The 19,450-nt window shown below is 35.0% G+C and overlaps 1 protein-coding gene across 4 annotated transcripts in view; it reads right to left on the bottom strand.

The window, feature by feature from the left end:
* The window catches only part of SEC24B (SEC24 homolog B, COPII coat complex component), a 47,188-nt gene that overhangs the window by 15,567 nt on the left and 12,171 nt on the right, over positions 1-19,450 (bottom strand). For 3 of the 4 annotated variants that reach the window (XM_030491824.2, XM_030491827.2, XM_030491825.1), the window contains exons 3-11: positions 18,222-18,407; positions 12,991-13,095; positions 8,180-8,260; positions 6,818-6,999; positions 5,034-5,218; positions 3,759-3,861; positions 2,774-2,900; positions 2,004-2,113; positions 934-1,046 (exon numbers count right to left, since the gene is read on the bottom strand). In XM_030491824.2, coding sequence (XP_030347684.1) covers positions 934-1,046; positions 2,004-2,113; positions 2,774-2,900; positions 3,759-3,861; positions 5,034-5,218; positions 6,818-6,999; positions 8,180-8,260; positions 12,991-13,095; positions 18,222-18,407 — 1,192 coding nt within the window. The remainder of the gene's footprint in view (positions 1-933; positions 1,047-2,003; positions 2,114-2,773; positions 2,901-3,758; positions 3,862-5,033; positions 5,219-6,817; positions 7,000-8,179; positions 8,261-12,990; positions 13,096-18,221; positions 18,408-19,450) is intronic. The other variant, XM_030491826.1, reaches the window with a different exon arrangement.

The following is a 19,450-nucleotide window of genomic DNA, read 5'->3' as shown; positions in this document are numbered from 1 at the left end:
TTATTTCTCATGTGGATCATACTCCTACATATGGCATTAGAAATACAGAAAGAAAAACTAAACCATGCTGAAAACCATGACGATGAACAAAAGCAATAGAGGCAAATACTAGTTTTACTGTCTAGGTATACAAATTAACCAGATGTACTGATTTTCGCGTAGACCTTGTATGGAATTTTATGAGTTTTCCTAAAATAATTTAACATGTTTCTGAGAATCATTATACATTTTGATATCTTTATCAGAAATTAAAATCAAGTTTCTTATGAAACACTTGTAGGAAACAATTTTCAGAGTGAGATCTCAACAGGATGCAGATTAGTTTTCAAAAGACATAAACATAGTAAAGTTTATTAACCCATTCTCAAAAAGCAACACCACCAATCCCATACATGCTGTTCCAGTACAAAAGTGAGTAAGGACAGAAAGCAGCACGGGTAGATCTGGGTAGCTGTGATCTGAAAAAGACCAAACTGAAACCCAGCCAATTGGTTGTCAGACATTTCAGACAGTCTCACGTTCCAGGACACAGCACCTCAGCCATTTCAGATGAAGAGCCAGCCAATTTAATCTCTGTAATTTAGTTATTCTTGTTGGTCTTGTCAAGGGGAAAGAGCGCAGTTTATAGATGTTTGTACAATCGACATGTTGCTAGAATTTACAGCTACATATACTCTGCATATAAATAAGTAAATTATTTGCAGATCCACCTTTAACCACACGCAGGGAAGAAAGCTTTCATCATGTAAATTGCTTCAACAGCTGTTTGGGTTTTAGACATGTAAGTCGCGTATCAGAATTTCAGGCAACAGAACTTCTGTCCTTTAGGGACAGAATATCTAAACACTATATGCAAGTTTTCTACAAAACTTTATGTCAGTATTGTTCATAATAACACGTTAGTTAATTTGAAAAGGTTATTTATATTCTTACTTGTCTAGGTTTTCCAGCAATGACTGGCAGACTATTGTCAAATATCCAGCCTCCACTGCATTATGAGACACATCTAAAACAAATAAATATACCGCAGGCTGAGGAGGACGAAGCTACAAAGTAAAAAAATAAAAATAATAAAAAAAAAGTTCAAAAATCATATTTAAAGAAATGTTAAAAACGATTAGTCATTAGAAAGGGAAGTGGGAAAAGGGAATACTTAGAAAAAAGCAAGGTATACATTATGTAGTAAAACTGATTTACTAACTAGAAGACTAGAAGTGGATAGACTTAACCACAATTTCCAGTACTCAATAGTTCCCATTTGTAATAAGCATACAATGCTATGCCTCCAAACAGAAACTTGCTATGTTAGTCTCTCCTTCCAACAGTCAACTCAAACATGACTCTTTGATACCAGATACGGAATTCACTCTTCAAAACACAATTGTTCTTTCAGTACGTGCACAATGCAATCCATTAAAAGGAATGAAAATATTCTACCTACATCCTTTTCCCAACCATGTAACAAGCTGTATTTATTAATTGCCAAATGTCTTGGCCACAGTATTTCAATTCAAAGACAAGAAATCAATTTAGTTTTGCTGTTGTTATTAATGTCATTATGAACAGAGCCTTTTCTCAGGCCTTGTTTATCGTTCTTGGAGACAAGACTACTATCACAGCAACTGTAGATTGACTCCTACTTAGAATCATTTCTATCACAATTGTCAACAAAAAATTTGAACCCAACATAATTCCCTTGTTATTCCATTGGTCTTTCAAAACGTCTTCAAAATGAGGGAGAAACCCAAAACCTGCATTGCATCAAACTCAAACCAGACTAATGCTACATTAAACTACACTGGACAACTACACACATTGCATTTGCTTCTAGCTATCTACATTCACTAAGACTCAAAATACGTATTTTAACTATTATATGGTGTTAAGAGGACCTTCACAGGAAAATTAATACACACCACTGGAGCACAATGTAACATTCATTTCAAATGCATTTATATTAACATGCAATTGGTGTTGAAGCTACCATGGAAACTTTTTTTTACCATATAGTCTGAGGAAGCAATGAATTCCACTGTAGAATTTTGGACCTCTGGCCGTTTGTGAGGCTCTCCATAAGATCGTGTCAGAGGATTATACATAAATTCTTCAGGAACTATAAACGACAAAAAATTTTGGTTTTATTTTTTCAAGAAAGTTTATATATTTGTCATCAAATAAAAAACATTATGGCAGCCAAAGGGAAGGGAAACTAATGCAGACATATTTCAATTATCACTAACAACAGAGAAAGAATTACGTTAAGGATACATAAAACAAAGGAACTTTTCAAGTATCTCAAGCAACAGCAAAGTTAAATAACTGGAAACAAAAGAAGGCCTACTTCAAACAACAGAATCTCCCCAACTTTAAAACACCAATGTAAATAGAGCATTTCACAATAACACCAAGCTTCAAGTTGTACTGTTTCTCATAACCTCTGGCCTGGATCACAGACAGTATCAGCTGTCACCATGTTTCCATTTGTATATTGCAACAGCAGTCAATGGAGCAAGTTGATTCTATTATAATCAGGATAATATGATTACATTTTCTTTGTCTCCCAGAAAACTGCAAAACAACCTTTTACTTCAGAAAATGCACAGCACATTTGACTTATGATCCAGAGCTTTTAAAAAAAACCCAAACAAAACCCACCTTAGGAACACTGTCATTTTAATCTACATTTTAATCTAAAGCATCCCATGGACTGATATGATGCAAATACTTGAAAGAGATTTTACTAATGCAAGCTTCTCCTGCTACAAAGACTCACCATCATTAACTCTATAGCACAGATTGCATTTCCACCTCCTTTGATCAATGAAAGAAACAAAAGGGTTGATATATGTCCTGCAGGATCTGCATCTCACTATTGTACTTGATGTTATTACTGGTAATTGCTAAAAAGAAACAATGGAAAACTGTAACAAAGGTACACACTACATTTTATGGAAAACATTATTGTACAGTACAGCGCATAAAAGATTCATAAGACTAGATATTCTATCATCTTTCCTTTTATCTTTTTTAGCTAATTTTCTTAGAGTAATTATGTCCATTAAAAATACCCTCCCTGTTAAAATCAAGAGAAATAACATTTATTGCCTTAATCCAATCACACAAATCAAAAGTTGTAGTAAGATCTTTAATGAAATTACTTTAAATTACACAGTTACGCTAACACAGCTACTATAGTAACAGGAATCATGAAAGACAGGACAATTTTGTGTGATTAAACACGACAAAGAGCAAACCTTACACAAACAGCACACATCATATGAAAAGAAGTCATATCAGACAGTTATTTACCTTTTCATGTAAATACAAATAAATTAAATGGAGAGAGGCTGCTTAACAGTTATGAACAATCTTGCATTCTGTTTACCTTCTATTGACAGCATTTATCATACCAGTAACACATTCAACCTGAGCACTTGTCTCCAAGAGACCAGTGTAAACACCTTTTCGAGAGGTATCTGACAGTTCTGAGCCCAACACAGAGTAGTAATCCAGAGCTTCAGAGAACCATTGGCAAGCAAGGATTTCCAAGAATAAGGAAAAAATTTTGAAGGACTTGTCCAAAGCTTTTTCCCCATGAATTTCAATGAGGTAGCAAATTAAGTTTTTTTTCCGCTCCTCATAAGTCCCAAACAACTTAGGCCTTACTTAGTTCATTGTATTTTATTGTTCGAACAAAACCAAGACAAATGTGTATATTAAGTACCTATATTAAAAAAAGAAAAAGTAAGCTACTGTACCGTTAGGTCTCTGAAGGGATGTAGCAACAAACCTAAAGGAAGTTTAGCTTTGTTTAACAAAGCCTGTGTCTGTGGAATATTTGTCAATGTACATCGAAATGAACTGAAAGGAAAGGAAAACATTATGTTGAAAATGGAATTTTAAAAGATGTTAAAAACATTGTGTTAACACCTGATCTTAAAGAGTTTTGAAATCTAAGAAATCCTGTTTTACAAAGCTGATTGAATAAATAAAACTAATGCATCAAAGAGATTAAAAAAAAGCCTCCTAAAGAAACAAAACAAAAATATACTTCCCTGCTCCCCAGTTTAGTAGTTCAGCAATGCAGGTATATCAAACTTGCAATAAGGAGGTAAAACTGCTTTAGGTACAACACTCTACGTAAAATGCTGTACTTTTTATTAATCACAAAGACTTTTTTTTGGGTGAAGGAACTCAAAAAAGGAATACAGTATTCACTAGTTCTCAGAAAATAATATTAATAAAAGAAAACAGTATAAAAGGATCTCAAATACTGAGAAAGTAAAAATCTTTTCTTTAGTGTATGTAAAGTGGAAGGTAGACTTAAAGCTAAATTAAGGGCACTAAAAAATCCCAATGCACAAATAGTGCTATCCAAAATGTTCCACGCCTTAGAATCATTTTGAGACACTCAGTTCTCTGATTTCCATTTCCTGGTGGGACCATGCACAGTCACTAGGGTAGTAAGCTGAGTTAGTCTGGGACAATAAATAAAATTTATTTTGGAATTAGAATTAAGATTTTTGGGGGACAGCAGTTTCCATTGTATCTAGCTGCACTTGAGTTGGGATAGTAGAGAATACTACTTAATGCTAATTAGTGGTGAAAGGATAATTGTCATCATGATTACAATTATCACAGTAAAATGTGTTCAGAGTTTATTCAGTTTATTTAGACATGATCATCATAATTTTCTGGAAAAAAGTCCTACGCAATATTATAAAAATATTCTATGAGATGTACTGCATGACAATAAGGAATTTATTAATAGATTTTTTCTTTACATGGATAAAACAAAGCAAAGATTAAGCAGATTTGATGTTGTAATAAGTGAGCCACACTCTTTGCATTCTGATGGCAGTACAATTTCAACCTTTATGTAAGGATGTAGAGGTTAAACTTATATTCAAGTGAGTTATATTAACTCATTGCAAAGATTTAAAGTCAGGAGTCAGTTTAGACTTTCTTGACACTTTGAATAATTATTAGCCACTGAAAAATGTAGAATGCTGTTCTAGACACAGTACACTTACTCTGGACTGCAGTTTAATTTCCTAAGATCAGAATTCAAGTTAGGCACAGGTGCTGGAACTGAAGATACAGGCAAAATATTTCTATCTTGTGTAAGGTTTACTGGTCTCAAGCTTTCTGGCTGCTGACTATGCTGTAGACTTAACCCTCCTATGGAAGAGGACAGCTGGTTCACACTTGGATATTGCTGAAAAAAAGTAAGAGCAGTGCAAATAGGTAAACACACAGTCATGTTTAAATAACAACCTTAAATCTTCCTGTAATCCCAATTCTTCCAGACATGTATTAAAAAAGATACAGCAGTAATTAGTAACATACCCAAACAAGGGAAGAGTTGTACGGTAGAAATTAAAAAAATGCTAGGACAAAATTGACATAACACCCAAATATGTATCATTGGACAAAACTTAAATTCCTTATACAAATCAACACTGGAGGTCACACATAAAACTTCAAGCTTTCCAAGCATAAGAAAACAAGTTACCAGAAGGCTGACAATTCTGCACACACCCCTCAAAAGGTACAACGTAACTTTTCCAAGTTACAAAAACTTTAAAAATATATTTATTTTTAAATTAAAACCAAAACACTATAGAAGAGGAGAAAAGGTTAGTTTGGAAGGCACCTTTGAGGTCTGGCAGTCCAATGCCCAGCTCAAGCAAGACTAACTCCAAAGTTTGATCATGTTGTTCATAGCCTTGTCCAGCTGAGTTTCGAAAATATCTAAGGATTGATGATTTCACAGCACAATCTGTTCCCCACTCCTATTCTGAAGAATTTTCCCTTTATATGTCCAACAAGAATCTCACTTGCTGCAACCTGTAATTATTGGGGTTTGTTCTTTTAGTTTGTACTCCTGAAAAGAGCCTAACTTCTCTGCACTACTGCTGTATTTGTATTTTGCCTCCGTATCTGCCTCTTTTGTCAGATTTCACTGCTTTTGGGTGACTCACATGTGCATCAGGAGCCAGCTGATTGTACTTCTTGAGTGTTTGGTCCTCTCTTTACCAGGAAAAAAAATAGACAGAGGCAGCCAGTTGCACCACACACGCAGCAAAGGCTCTACAGAGCTCCTTCCTCTGGACCCTGTGCCGTGCCTTACTTGTAAGGTGATTTAATGCTTGAGATCATAGCCCATAGTAGTGCTCTGACCATAGAGCCATAGAATCATAGAATAGTTAGGGTTGGAAAGGACCTTAAGATCATCTAGTTCCAACCCCCCTGCCATGGCCAGGGACACCTCGCACTAAACCATGTCACCCAGGACTCCATCCAGCCTGGCCTTGAACACTGCCAGGGATGGAGCATTCACAACTTCTTGGGGCAACCCATTCCAGTGCCTCACCACCCTCACAGTAAAGAACTTCTTCCTTATATCTAACCTAAACTTCCCCTGTTTAAGTTTGAACCCATTACCCCTTGTCCTATCACTACAGTCCCTAATGTAGAGTCCCTCCCCAGAATATTTTTGCTGATCAAGTACTTCATTGTGTTTCTTCATGGTTTCCTATCAATAAACTACAGCTCTTTGAAACACTAAACATGGATGCTGGTAATAAGTGGTGAAGCCACTCTTTTTAGAGATACACTTAAAATTTTAATTCAAAAACCTTCTAATAAGAAGTTAGGATCCAGAACTATGACATCAATATTACACTTAACATTTCTTGTCTCAGAAATTATAAAAAATAAAATATGGAAACATTTAAAAAAAAAAAAATCCTGTAGAAAATACTTTTCCCATGCAGTTACTTCATGAAGTAACTTTTAAATTAAAAATACAAACCTGTGTATAATGCTGAAACCCAGGATGGTGTCCTGGATTACTGGGCTGCACAGGAGTAGGTGGTGCTGCATTTTGGTAGCCAGGCTGCAGTGTTGGATATCCATAACCAAAAGGCTTAGAAGCTTTTGGTGTTTGTGGGGCTGAGGGAGTAGGAACTGGGCTGCTGGTCACAGAACGTGTCTCTGGAAGAACAAAAGAAACCCCACAGGTATTGAATATACTTACTATTTCTTTTTTAATTTAAATGTCAAGTCCTAAATGTTTAACAAACAACACTTCCATTTTAAGCTTTTGCATTATCCATGAAGTTTTGTATCTGCACTGACCAAATAAATTAGCAATTACTGCAATTATGCTGTTAAAGAAGGTATACATGGGAAGATGATCACAGATCTATGTAGCTACTAACAAAATGCTATCTTGCAAAAAAAAAAAAAAAAAGTTGAAAAAAACAACAGATTGAACAAATTTAAACTTGATTCTGTTACTCTTCATGCCTTCAGGAGAACCAAAATGTTATTAGCAGAGAAATTAGAATTCATAATCCTGCAGCCATGCCTCTGCTAGCTACATGCCTCTAGCTTCAGTCTATGAGCTAGACCCTATGTGGACAGCAATATCAGCTTTTTACTTGACATTTCACTTTACACAGAAACCCATCAAACTAAGCAAACTACTGTGACATTCTCAGGTGTCAGAGCAATGTAAAAGAACCAGAGAGGGAGGCCCCCATATTCAACCAATTATTATTTTTAACTATATTGAACAGCATCTTTTCCACCTGCTCTCATATGGCAGCTCCACAAACTTCAGGATTGAGCTAGTCTGCTAGCAGGTTCATTTAGAACAAACCTGACACTCCTGATATTTTTAGAGATAAAAATAAGCAAAATAGCAGATTTTTTTTTTTTTTGATCATTTAAAGAAAGAAGAAAATAACCTGATCCAAGCATGTCTGCAAGCTGATACCCTTGATGTCTCAAAACTTCAATGGCGTGTCAACTATTACCAGTTACTAATGTCAACACAATCAGGCACACAGTGTAACCTAGAGAAAGATCCCTCCTTTCACACAGAGCATAATTTCAGCATTACCCTCAATATTGCAATGGAAAGTATGACTTATGATGCAGGGAAGTTTTATCAAATGGTTACTCCAACTTCAATGTAAAAACTGTGAAGAGTAATTAAAAAAGCCATCATTCTCTTTGATGATTGCCTCCACACTTTTCACAGGCATTTCCTTCCACCTATTTGTTAATTAACAATAAACAGCACTCAGAATAGAAGAAAATCATAAACAGTAAATATGTAAGTCTTTAAACAAAAATTTTCATAATGAATATATAATAAACTGCTTACCTGGATAGCCACCTCCTTCCAGGGCATCGTAATTATTCAGAACAGGAGAGGCACTGCTTGTAGTAGAGGAACTATCAATTGCTGGGGGAAAAAAAAAAAATTTAAAGTTAGGTGCTTCAGAAATGGCAAATTTGTGAGAAATAAAGAGACTGAGATTTTTTTCCTAAAAACCTGGGTAAGAAACTGTCAAGAAAGATCCTGGGGAAAAAACAGCACTTCATCTCTATGACTTGACAGCTGTTACTACTGCGAAGAGAAGGGGGAGGAAGAGAAACAATCAACATGATACTAAAACAAACAAGCAACCAAGCAAGCAAGCACATGCCCAAGAAAGAGTAAGAGAGAGATCAATGGGAAAAGGACAGAAAAAATGAAACAAGTTGTTTCTTGGAATAAAAAATATTTTATATTCAACTGTCTAGGCTACGTCAACTGAAGCCATGCACAACATTTTAAAAACAGTCTCTATTGTGACTTGCTTCACAACTGCAAACAAGAAGATTCCTATTGTCTTCAGAGTATGCACCATTCCCACCTTCAAGCAAAACTGACAAGCATTTAATTCTTTCCTCCTTTCTGCACTGTTGTAATTCAGAGCTTGTTTTGTTTTCAGTGTAAAGCTTCTGTTTTCCATAGAATTTGACAAGAGGTCTCAGATTCGGTCAGAATAAACAATTACTTTTGGTAGAGGAAAAAGTAACTATGTAAAAAGTAACCATGTAAAAGTAAGTAACAAAAGTTAACTAACCAAAAGTAAAAAAGTACTAGGTATGTACATAGTTGTTAATACCAAAGAGACGCCTAATGCTTAATTTTTAGTTCACTCTATGCATATAACTTTAATGTCTTACTTTAAAAATACTGCAAACAAAGATATATTTAAAAACATTTCTACCAGTGTGACTTCACATACACTTCCAAAGAAAAAGGGCCAAGGACATTAAAACACCCCAAGCCATGAAGTGCCAAAGAAAAGGAGTATACTTAAGAATTCAAAAAAGACAATTACATATATAACTTTTGTGACAGAAAAGACTCAGAAGAGATTTGCTGATACTGTTCTACTCAGAAGGGTCAACTGTGACCACACATCCTACCGTGAAGCTGAAAGTACATCAGGGAAGAAATTCAGTGGGGGAACATTTGAGATTTGATCCCACTTCAACTGAGATTTCCAAGTTAAGAGACTCCTGCACATGGAAATGTAAAACATCCCTGACATTTGGAACACATATTAATACCATAGTGACATCATGACTGAATAGATTATTTTTGAGCATTTTGCCTTCAAAGCATTCAGCTAAGAAATAGAAAATTATTCCAAAAAACCCAGAACACTAACAATGCTTTTTATTTTAAAGGTATTAACACTGTGAAACTAACACAATGTTAGTTTTTAGATTGTTCTTCACTGTAAATTTCCCCTTTTTGACCCTGAAATTTCTAAAAGAACATACTGCAAGATTTCTTTTCCTACGAAATTTAATCATTCCTTCTACTCTAGAATCTTAAGGAAATAGGATTCGTTATTTTTATCCTGAGCAGAAACACAGCTTGTAAAGGTCTGGTAAGTCCTAGTACAGAAAAGCCAAAATATACTTTATTATTTCAACGAGACTGAGACTTAAGAATTTTCAAGAAGTACTTTTTTCTGTCTGACCAGAAGCTAGTCCTGCATTTCAAAAACATACCAAGAGGTTATAAGCACTGTTGTGAACATCTAAAACACTAGTTCAAGCTTTCCGATTTCACCACTATGTCACTCTTTACAGAGTTTTTCCCACCATATATTGTATTCATAAACATACATCCATCTATAATATAATTTGATATGAGTTTGCTCTTTTCACTAGGAAGACATTAATGATACAGTGATTTGTAAAGAAGAAATATTATAGACTTTCCAAGCTCTGCCAGAAAAGTTAAAACAATTTGACAAATATATGAAAAAATATATTTTTAAAGCATGCTGTAAGTAAAAATAATGTAACTTTGTCATACTTTACTACTACAACTACAAAAAAAATCTATGCACCATTTCTGACATACAGAAAAGTTCTAGTCAGAAAGTATAATCTCAGATATTTTGAAGCACAAGCAAAGTGTCTAATTTAAAATGAGAAAGTGAATCCTATTTCTGAGTATCTCATATACTGACTGAAGACCTGTCGCTTCAGGTCTTGGCTTCTAAAGAACTTTCAAAATTTGTAAGATATTCTCGAGAACTGTCAGAACTACTAGAATTACATTTTTCCTGTTCTACTCTCCTCTGGAAAACAAATAGTTGACCTAAACCCAGTGAGTTGTATAGTTTCCTGCAGACCAAATGTGGCTTCAAACTCTACACTGGTCACATTTGTCATGGAGATCTCACAGATTCTCCATCAATAAAAGAACCACAAGAACTTCCACAAAATTAGAGAACACTTTTCCTATGCTTAAACTAAGCTACAACAGCTGTAAAAATTTATTTTAGCATAATAAGGACCAGACAAGAGAACATATTAGGAAGACAAAAAATGTTTTGTAAAGAATATTAGAAAACACTGCTTAGACAAAAATAATACTTAGAACATGCTTTCACAGTTGTTATTTTACCAATATAAATTTTGCTTTCAGAGTTTTCAAGAACTCTTTGGCAACACAGTCAAGGACCTAACTGGTAAGAGTGACAAAAAAGTGAGAAGCTACACAAGCACAAGCAAACAGATGTCCAACGTCTATTCTTCATAAAAACAGTGTCAAAGCCTGAGCTAGAAACCTGTCTACAAAAAGTAGTTAGGATTTATATGAACTCCAGGTGACAGGGCACAAAATAGGATGCTTATTAATCAGGTAGCCTACATATTGAACTTGGGTGTCCTTTCACTCTTTTGCATACGATAAATTTAAATACAATGATAGCTCAAAGGTTACAGGCTTTATCAAAGTACAGAACTTGCGAGAGAAAGATGGTAGGGAGTATGAAAACTTTGTCTCTGGTAGGTTTAGGAAACAAAGTAAAAAGACAAAAGTTGCAATTGCTAAAAACAAAAATTAAAAATATCTGACATATCCTTTGATAGAAACGTTGGCATGGGATTAGGCAAAAAATGCAGTAGGTAGCTCTGCAATAAAAAAACCCCCAACAAAACCAAAACCCAGAATGCTCTCCTGGCTTTTTTAGACTACTCTTTAGAAAGCAGAGTTCAAACAGCAGCTGTATCACAACAGCCAAAGCAAACTTTATATCCCAAAGTAGAATTGTTTTCCAGCTGTTAAAGTCTAATCAGACTCATAGCTTTAGGGGAAAAAAAAAAATAAAAAAAATTACAAAGTACCCTTAGATTTGAAAAGTAGAGTTATTCTAGAGTTACTATGCATAATTTAATACTAATACTGAAGCCTGTTGAAAGATCAATTGTGTTACCACACAAAGGGTAAGGAAGTACAGAAACTGAATCAATAATCTGAAATAGCCAGAATTACATAGGATATGCAAAGTATCCTAATACTTGTGCTCCCCTAGAATGGTGGTAATAATATCACTTATATCGATACTACTGCACCCTCCAAATATTGTCCTTCTCTAGCTAGAACAATGACAAGTGTCTTCGACTGAAAATGCCTTCCTCCTAGGAAAAACAACAGCAACTATTTTCTTCTAATGTTCTAATTATTCAACATGACAGTTGAATCCATATTATCCAAATTGATAACATGAACCCATCAGACTGTTCTTAATTATGACTTGGATGTCATCACTGTTTTGCTCCATTTTTCATGATATCATGTGCACTAAGCCATTTTCACAGTACTTCGGTTTTATAATTATTTAAATACAACTCAGAATTATATGGCACTGATTTTTTTCTGCCTAGCTACAATATGAATTATAAGCTTAAAGTAAAAGTTACAAAAGTTTGCTATCCCCAAATTGCACATGCAAATGAGAATAGCATATTAGCACAAGGTACGTGCAATTGCAATCACTTCCATCTGTCAACACAGGTAGAAGTCTAATGTTTAATCTTGAGATGCTTTTTACAGTGTTACCATGCATATATAGATTGTAAAGGCTTTCCTCTAAGTTAGAAGAAAAGGTTAGCATCCAAGAAACTAAGGTGGTGAGAAACATCAAACTCAAAGCCAGGCCATTCTGACAAAATACAGGCAGAATCCTTGCAACCATGAACGTAACATTTCAATCAATCAGGACAAACTGCTTCTTGAAAAAAAAAAAGTAAACAAAAGTTCTTAAGTTCCCTACAAAGCAAAGAGGTTAAAACTGAACCTACATGCTTGATCACAGAGACATACCTCAGGAGAGAAAAAAGCAGCACAGATTAATTTACTGTCTTAAAAAACACACTTATTACCTTTCAATATTTACCTCAGTTGTAAGAGTTCCCTATACGTAAGATGAGAAACAGGTAAACACTGCTACACGTTAACAATACAAACTACATCTAGTTGCTTAACATAAGCAATTATCAGTCTAAGTTCTAGAGCTAGTTACCTTCAGTTAAGAGTTTAAAACCTACTGCAAATCAAAACATTAAAAATATGGGAGTTTTGCAAGTTGTGACTATTACTTCATTAGATATATAAACCATCTGATATTAATATGAGAAAAGACAACCACTTGCTGACTACTACTGAACTCCTTTTTGTTACTATACTAACAACAGCTGTGAAATTTCTAGTTAACTTGACACATGACGAGTCAGAGTGACATTTTATCTTAAAGGAAAAAAGTTTCAGGGGATTGAAATATGGAACATGACTTGAGTAGGAAGAGAACAAGATACTGGTGTAAAGCTAAAGCCAACCTGCTTCCTCATCCTCCTCATCCTCTTCCTCATCATCTGAACTTGATGACAAGGGAGCTGGTGCAGAGCTAGCTTGATTATTAACATATCCACCATACTGCATGCCTGTGAAGTGGAAAGCACAAACATAAGAATCAGACAGACAGGAAAGATGAGAAATGAAAGTCACAAATCACTGCATTAAAAGCAAGAGAAATTAGCCATTCTAGAGAAAATCCCAACATGCAAAAAGTTAAATCTACAACCCTAGACTATAGAGCTATAGTTCATATATGAACTATATCAGCAGTACAATAGAAGCAGTTTTTAGTGGGCTAGTTTAGCAAAGTATTAGTACCACAGAGGTTAGCAGGAAACTTTATATATATGTGTGTGTATGTGCATGTATATGAGGAACTTAATACACGCAGACTTTTTACATATGTGTTTAATATCAATTTGTCCACTGGAATACTTTCAGAAGTTAATATCTAGAAATAAATTCCTTCCTAGACAAATTTTTATTGTGTTATGAAAACGTTAATACTGAACTTCTGCTTAGCACATCTGCCCCTTTTAAGACAGGAATAATTCATGTTGGAATTCTGAACAGTGTCAAAAATTAATGAAAGATACTGCTGCTGCAATATGCGAGAGTACAAACATATACCTCTGCAACAGTGAAATTTAAGATGGGTAAATCTGAAAACTTGGTTAGTCGTATTTTTAAGTTAATTCCTAAATTCAGGGTCATAGACCCATATTTAAGCACCTAAATGCACTATTCACTTTCAAGATCTGGTGACAATGCAACAATTGTTAACACTGCTACCTCCAAACCATAAACTGTAACGTTTTTTGGTAGTGGACTGGAGTTTTTTGGTTCCTTGGTTAGGATTGGTTTTTCTTGGTCTGGTTTCTAATTTTTTTTTTTCTTTTTAATTTTGAGGGGTAGGGGTTGTTTTGTTTTGAATTTTAATTTGTTTTTTTTGTTTTTTTATAGTATCTACTTTAAACATATGTGAACAATACACAAAAGCAACACATACATATACTATTTTAAAAAGAGTAAAGCATGCAGCAATGGCTTAGAATTGGTTTCCTACATTACTCATTATTGATGCAATTTCAGCACCTCTGAGAAATCTTAAGTTTCTCTTGTCATGGGGCAGGGTTAGCAAAGATTTTAAATAGGCCTGTAGTCATATTTAAACACAAGCAAGCGACCACTGCTTCTCTTAGCAATCCAATGGATTGCTATAGAAAAAAAATATCCTAATTCTTCAAAACTGTTCAGACTTTTGAGATCTTGTGATTTTTTTTCCCCCGTGCACTGTGGCATCATTAGTGTACTTTATTTTAACACTGTAAAGCACTAGAGAAGTGTTTTTTATGTTATCCATAATCTGAAACCATCATGGTAATAACCTCCCATCCACAACTTAAATCAACTATACCAACTTGTATTTTACTTAAAACATGGGCTAAAAATGCTGTTAGTTTAATGTCTTTTTAAAAAGGTTTAGCAAATGAACCCAAGAGGACCACTTCAATTTCACTTATGAAAAAACAACAGAATCTAGGTGAAGAATACTTATTCCAACAGTGAAAAAAAAAGGGGCAAAACCGTATCACAACATTCTTGAGAAGCTGACCTTTCATACAGAAGCTAGTGAGACTGACATGATTACATTCTACCTAGTTCATTAATACTCATTTGATTTCAATCAAGTTTCTCCACAATACAAGTAGTCACAATGATAAAGGAAAAAAAAAAAAAAAAAATCAAGCCAAGTGCAACTGAGGAGGTACAACGCTTCAGTTTCTTTATACTGCTAAAACACAGGACTCACTCAAGGGATTCATACTCCCAGCTTTTATGAAGGCTATTGGATGCACTTGATAAGAAGGATAAAAAAAAACCCCAAACCCAACATTCTCTGTGCAAAACTAGACTACAGCCAAGGAGACTATATCTGTTCTCAGGCCTGGGAGAGCTACCAAGGAGTAAGACAGAACCGCTGCATTATTGTGAAGGAAAACAAACAAAATAATTAATATGCAAGTAAAAGGGGAGAAAAGTCAGGATGACAAGAAGAAATACACTGTAACACAGAAAGCCAAAATAAAAGAAGAGAGGCACAGTGAGAGAGTGCAAAGACAGACCTCTAACAAATACCATGTACACACATAGGAGAAGAAAGAAAGGAATCTACCTGCAAAGGGCATGCCAATGTGAAAATTCCAACCATGGGCAGATGAGACAAGACTGAGTTAGTTATTCTACTAATATTACTTTGGAGTCTTTGGAATGCTTTTTGGAAGAAAAAAACCCAAACAGCTTCTGCTAAACTTCCCACTTTTCCAGTCACTGGTCACATACATAATAGATGCACGTGTTCAGAAAGAATACAGAAGGAGATTAAAAAATATGCTGGTGACACAGAAGTTTAGGAATCATGGACTATGTCACTATGAATCCTCTGGCTGGTTTGAGACGTAACATCCTTATGAGTTTGCACAGATTATTTATTTTCGTTGCCAGCAGTACTACAAATTTCTGCCTTTAGGATATTCCTGCGCTGTGCTAGCACAACTGCCCAGCCACAAAAACAACCTGAGAACTGATCTGACTGAAAAATAACCTAGTTTAAAAGTTATTCTCAGCTGGAAACATCTCCCATTCTGGTTCACTGCCAAGCAATGCCACCAGTAGGCCAGCACGGGGGAGAAAGCAACTGAAGGCCAGAAATGGGTGGCTGTAGACAGCAGTTCCAAGTGCCACCATGTGCCTAATCATGATTTCTGTTGTGACAACTCAGTTCTGCTTAGTATCTTATACAGAGTTACTAATAATGTTAAAATCTCCCACCCTTAGAAGTGCAAAAGCTTACTTTGAAATCATTATTTGAGTGACATTACTTCACAGGTCTGGCTTAAAATGCAACCACATGCTTAAATTGTCACAAATTTCTTGCACTGGAAACTTACAGATACAACTGCCAATGTACCTGTAATATAATAACGCTTTATCCCACTGTATTTTACAGACCCTAGAAATATAGGTGGGAGGACACAAAGGGGTAAACAGGGATAAGAACTGATTTACCTATGAAATAAACTATTTAGGTATGTTTCATGCCTAAGACTTAAAACATAAACCATACATTTTATGTGGCTTAAATTTCATAATGGAGGCCCGACTGAAAATTAAATAACCACATGCAAAAATAAACTATATTCTGAAGACCTTTAACTGGCTCTCTACCCACAACACATGTATTTTCAATGAATTTACCATGGTATTAAGATCTTTAATATTACAAACAGTAGTCCTTACAAAATGAATCCTACTCCATTCTTAAACTATTTGCTCTATTTTCATTTACTCACCTGCTCCTCTCATCAACATAAAACCTAAGGAAGTCTACAAATAAAATCCAGACAGGACACACACTCTAAAAGTTCATTTCAAGGATGATAATTTCAAGTAAATTAGTTTATCTGTGTTACATTTGTATGGATATTTATATAAGATTAAATAGGCTTTAATACATTTTAAGTTTTTTGTCCTATTACAACTTAGCCAAGTAAACAATTAGAATATCTTAATTCTATATAGGAATGCCCACACAGGAGCTTAAAACAATGAAATCCACTTAAAAATGGATTCAAACTGGTTTTCCAGAATGCTTTCATGTAGGCAACACTGTAAGAAAAAATATCAGTTTATTTAATCTCTGCATGAGAAACACACTTGGAAGTCTAACAACCCAGATAAACATCCAGTAGATGTGTTCTATTTTTTCAGTAGGTTAATTTCTACAAATAAAGTAATCACACTTAATTGTTGATAAAAGGGTATTGCAACAGTACATTATGTATTTCAGACTCCTCAAATGAAACTAAATTAAAAGTCTGAAGTCTTCTAATGCTGATAAAAATATCACCTAAAAATAAGTGTGTGATAACATGCACAGGGATTTATTATCAATTATATTAATTTAAATACAGCTAGATCAATGTAAACTCCTGACAACTTATCTTTATATTCCTCACACAGGTATATAGCTGGTTTTAAAGTGTGTTCATATACATAGTGCATTATTATTCACTTCTATGGAAGTATTTGAATTCAGTGAAGTTTGGTAGTGACTGCAGTAATTTGTATTTAATGTACCAAGTATTCACACATTATAGAGTAATCACTGCAAGAACATATGTATTGCACATCAGGCAAGCACAGTTAAACAGTTAAAATACTTTTACTCATTAGAAACATGGTTATGTGATTTCTTTGGAAGATAAAGCAACAGTTTTTCCTAGCAAGCACATCTACAGTACAAACTCTACCTCATACCAAAATGAACTATAAAACTGTGCAAGAGCCAAGCACAGTTCCAAAACCCGATTTATCATTTTCCTTAAAATGTTACACTGTACACAGGACTTTATAGCAATGAAGAATAATCTTTTTGCCTGTAAGATATACAGAACTGATTCAGACAAGCTATTTTTTTTTTTTTACATTCTCCACTCCACCAGGAGAAGGTGGAAATTGAGGAAAAGGGGAAATGTAAACGTTTATGTCAGATGGTTTTTAAATTTAAGAGTAAAAAACATGCTGTGACAGTCACACACCATGCTTTTGAGAATTATTTTTGAACACTAAACGTATCCAATTGTTCTTGACGAAATTAATGCCTACTTCCTCACACGGAGTTCTTTTTCCGTAAGAATTTAAAATTCTGAAATAACAAAGAGAAAATACAGCCTCCCCACCCCTCAAAAAAACCAAACAAACAAACCAGCACAGTACATTAGATATGGAATACTAGATACAGAAATGTGTAACAGTCAAGAGACAAGTCAAAACATAAGGGCAGAATTCGCATGGCCGAAGACTCAACTGATTCTTTTGTTACTTTTAAAGCTTTCTTCCAAGAAGTTAAAATAGTGAGCAGCTTTTTAGAAGAATAAAGGAACTAAAAGAAGAGGTTCTGAGGAAGAGACATGTAAGACCAACATGACAAACAAGCCAAAGACGACATATGGCTAAATGAAATCAAACAGAAAAACTAAGAGAAACTAGAACCAAGGTGGTATAAAACAAGAACTCTAAGGGAGCCTGAAGAGATGCAAAAGGTGTACTCCAGTCAGACAAGCACAGAAGAGCAGCAATAAAGGTTCCAAGGTGTGCGTGTGGAACAGGGCAGAAATCTGTACTGTAACTTCCCATCCCCTTTTAGTACCTTCCTGAAGGGCCGGCTCTGGTGACTGTGTAACAGAAGGTGAAGACTGTGGCTGTGAAGAAAGGCTTGGAGCAGGTGTCCTTACTGATGAGATCACAGGAGAGGAAGCAGATGTTCCAGCCCCAGGCTTGGTGAACAGAACGCTCTGGCTCACAGAATGCGCAGGCTGTGAAGAATCAACACCACCTGAAGACAACAGCAGAAAGCAAGAATGCTTTGTATTTGCACAATTACACAATAAAAGCAATCACCTTTGATTTCACAATAACTACAAAAGCAATACAGTACTTCAAAGAGAGATACCTTCAAACGAGTTTATGTAGAAAAGTTGGGGGTTTTTTTATTAAATATCTATAATGTTAAAACTCCGTTAAAATGAACAAACTGCTCTGACAACTAAAAGCAAAAAGGAAAGCATGATATAGTAAGATCAAGATTAAGCAGAAGCTAAACTGATCCATTTTTGATCCATCCCCACAACTCCATGTCCTCACCCGTTCCTCTTCCCAGATAAGAGGAATGCAGTGCCTGTGGGTAACTCGCTTTCGATATTCCTCCCAGAGACAGGAAACCTGAAAGTCAGCTGTGTAGTAGACCAACATTCTGCCTTCCTCACAGGGCTAGTACTTTGCGATTTTCATGCTCAATTATGAGACCTATATTCCAAGCAATCTGTTTCAATCAACCCTGAGTATTCCACAAAACTTCTGATGTTTTAAACATCTGGACCAGATATAATCTGCTTTAAAAAGTCAAGATTAGTGCTTTGAGAGATTTGACACAGTTCAGTTGAAATTCCTATCAGCTAAAGACAATGTAACTTCAATTAAGGTAGCTTTTAAGAGGGTCACTCCTTCTTTATGAACTGAAAAAATTCATCATATTGCTTCTTTCTAAAATCCTGACAGACAAGCTGTTAAAATAAAAAGAAAATTTGACCAATACAACTTAGTAAATAGAAATTAAGCAAGAACAAAATTCACTGTTTGTACTCAAGTTACAGAATTCACTAGACAATGTACCTGTAATATTAACTTTGCTTCCTTACCACATGCAGCAGCATAGTTCATATATTCCCTGACTTTTCCATAAGTAATGGAGTTGATATCTGGAAGGACTTTGTGGGGAAGTTAAGTCTTTTAGAAGGAGCAAAAAGAAGAGGCGGCTTAAAATTATTCCTCTACTTTTCTAGTTCATTGTCAAAAATAACAGCATACATTTTCACCACC

The sequence above is a fragment of the Strigops habroptila genome, chromosome 7 (genome assembly GCF_004027225.2).
Source record: "Strigops habroptila isolate Jane chromosome 7, bStrHab1.2.pri, whole genome shotgun sequence".
NCBI classification, from domain to species: domain Eukaryota; kingdom Metazoa; phylum Chordata; class Aves; order Psittaciformes; family Psittacidae; genus Strigops; species Strigops habroptila.
Note: the sequence above shows the minus strand (reverse complement) of the source record. Positions and strands in the feature narration are given on the sequence as shown.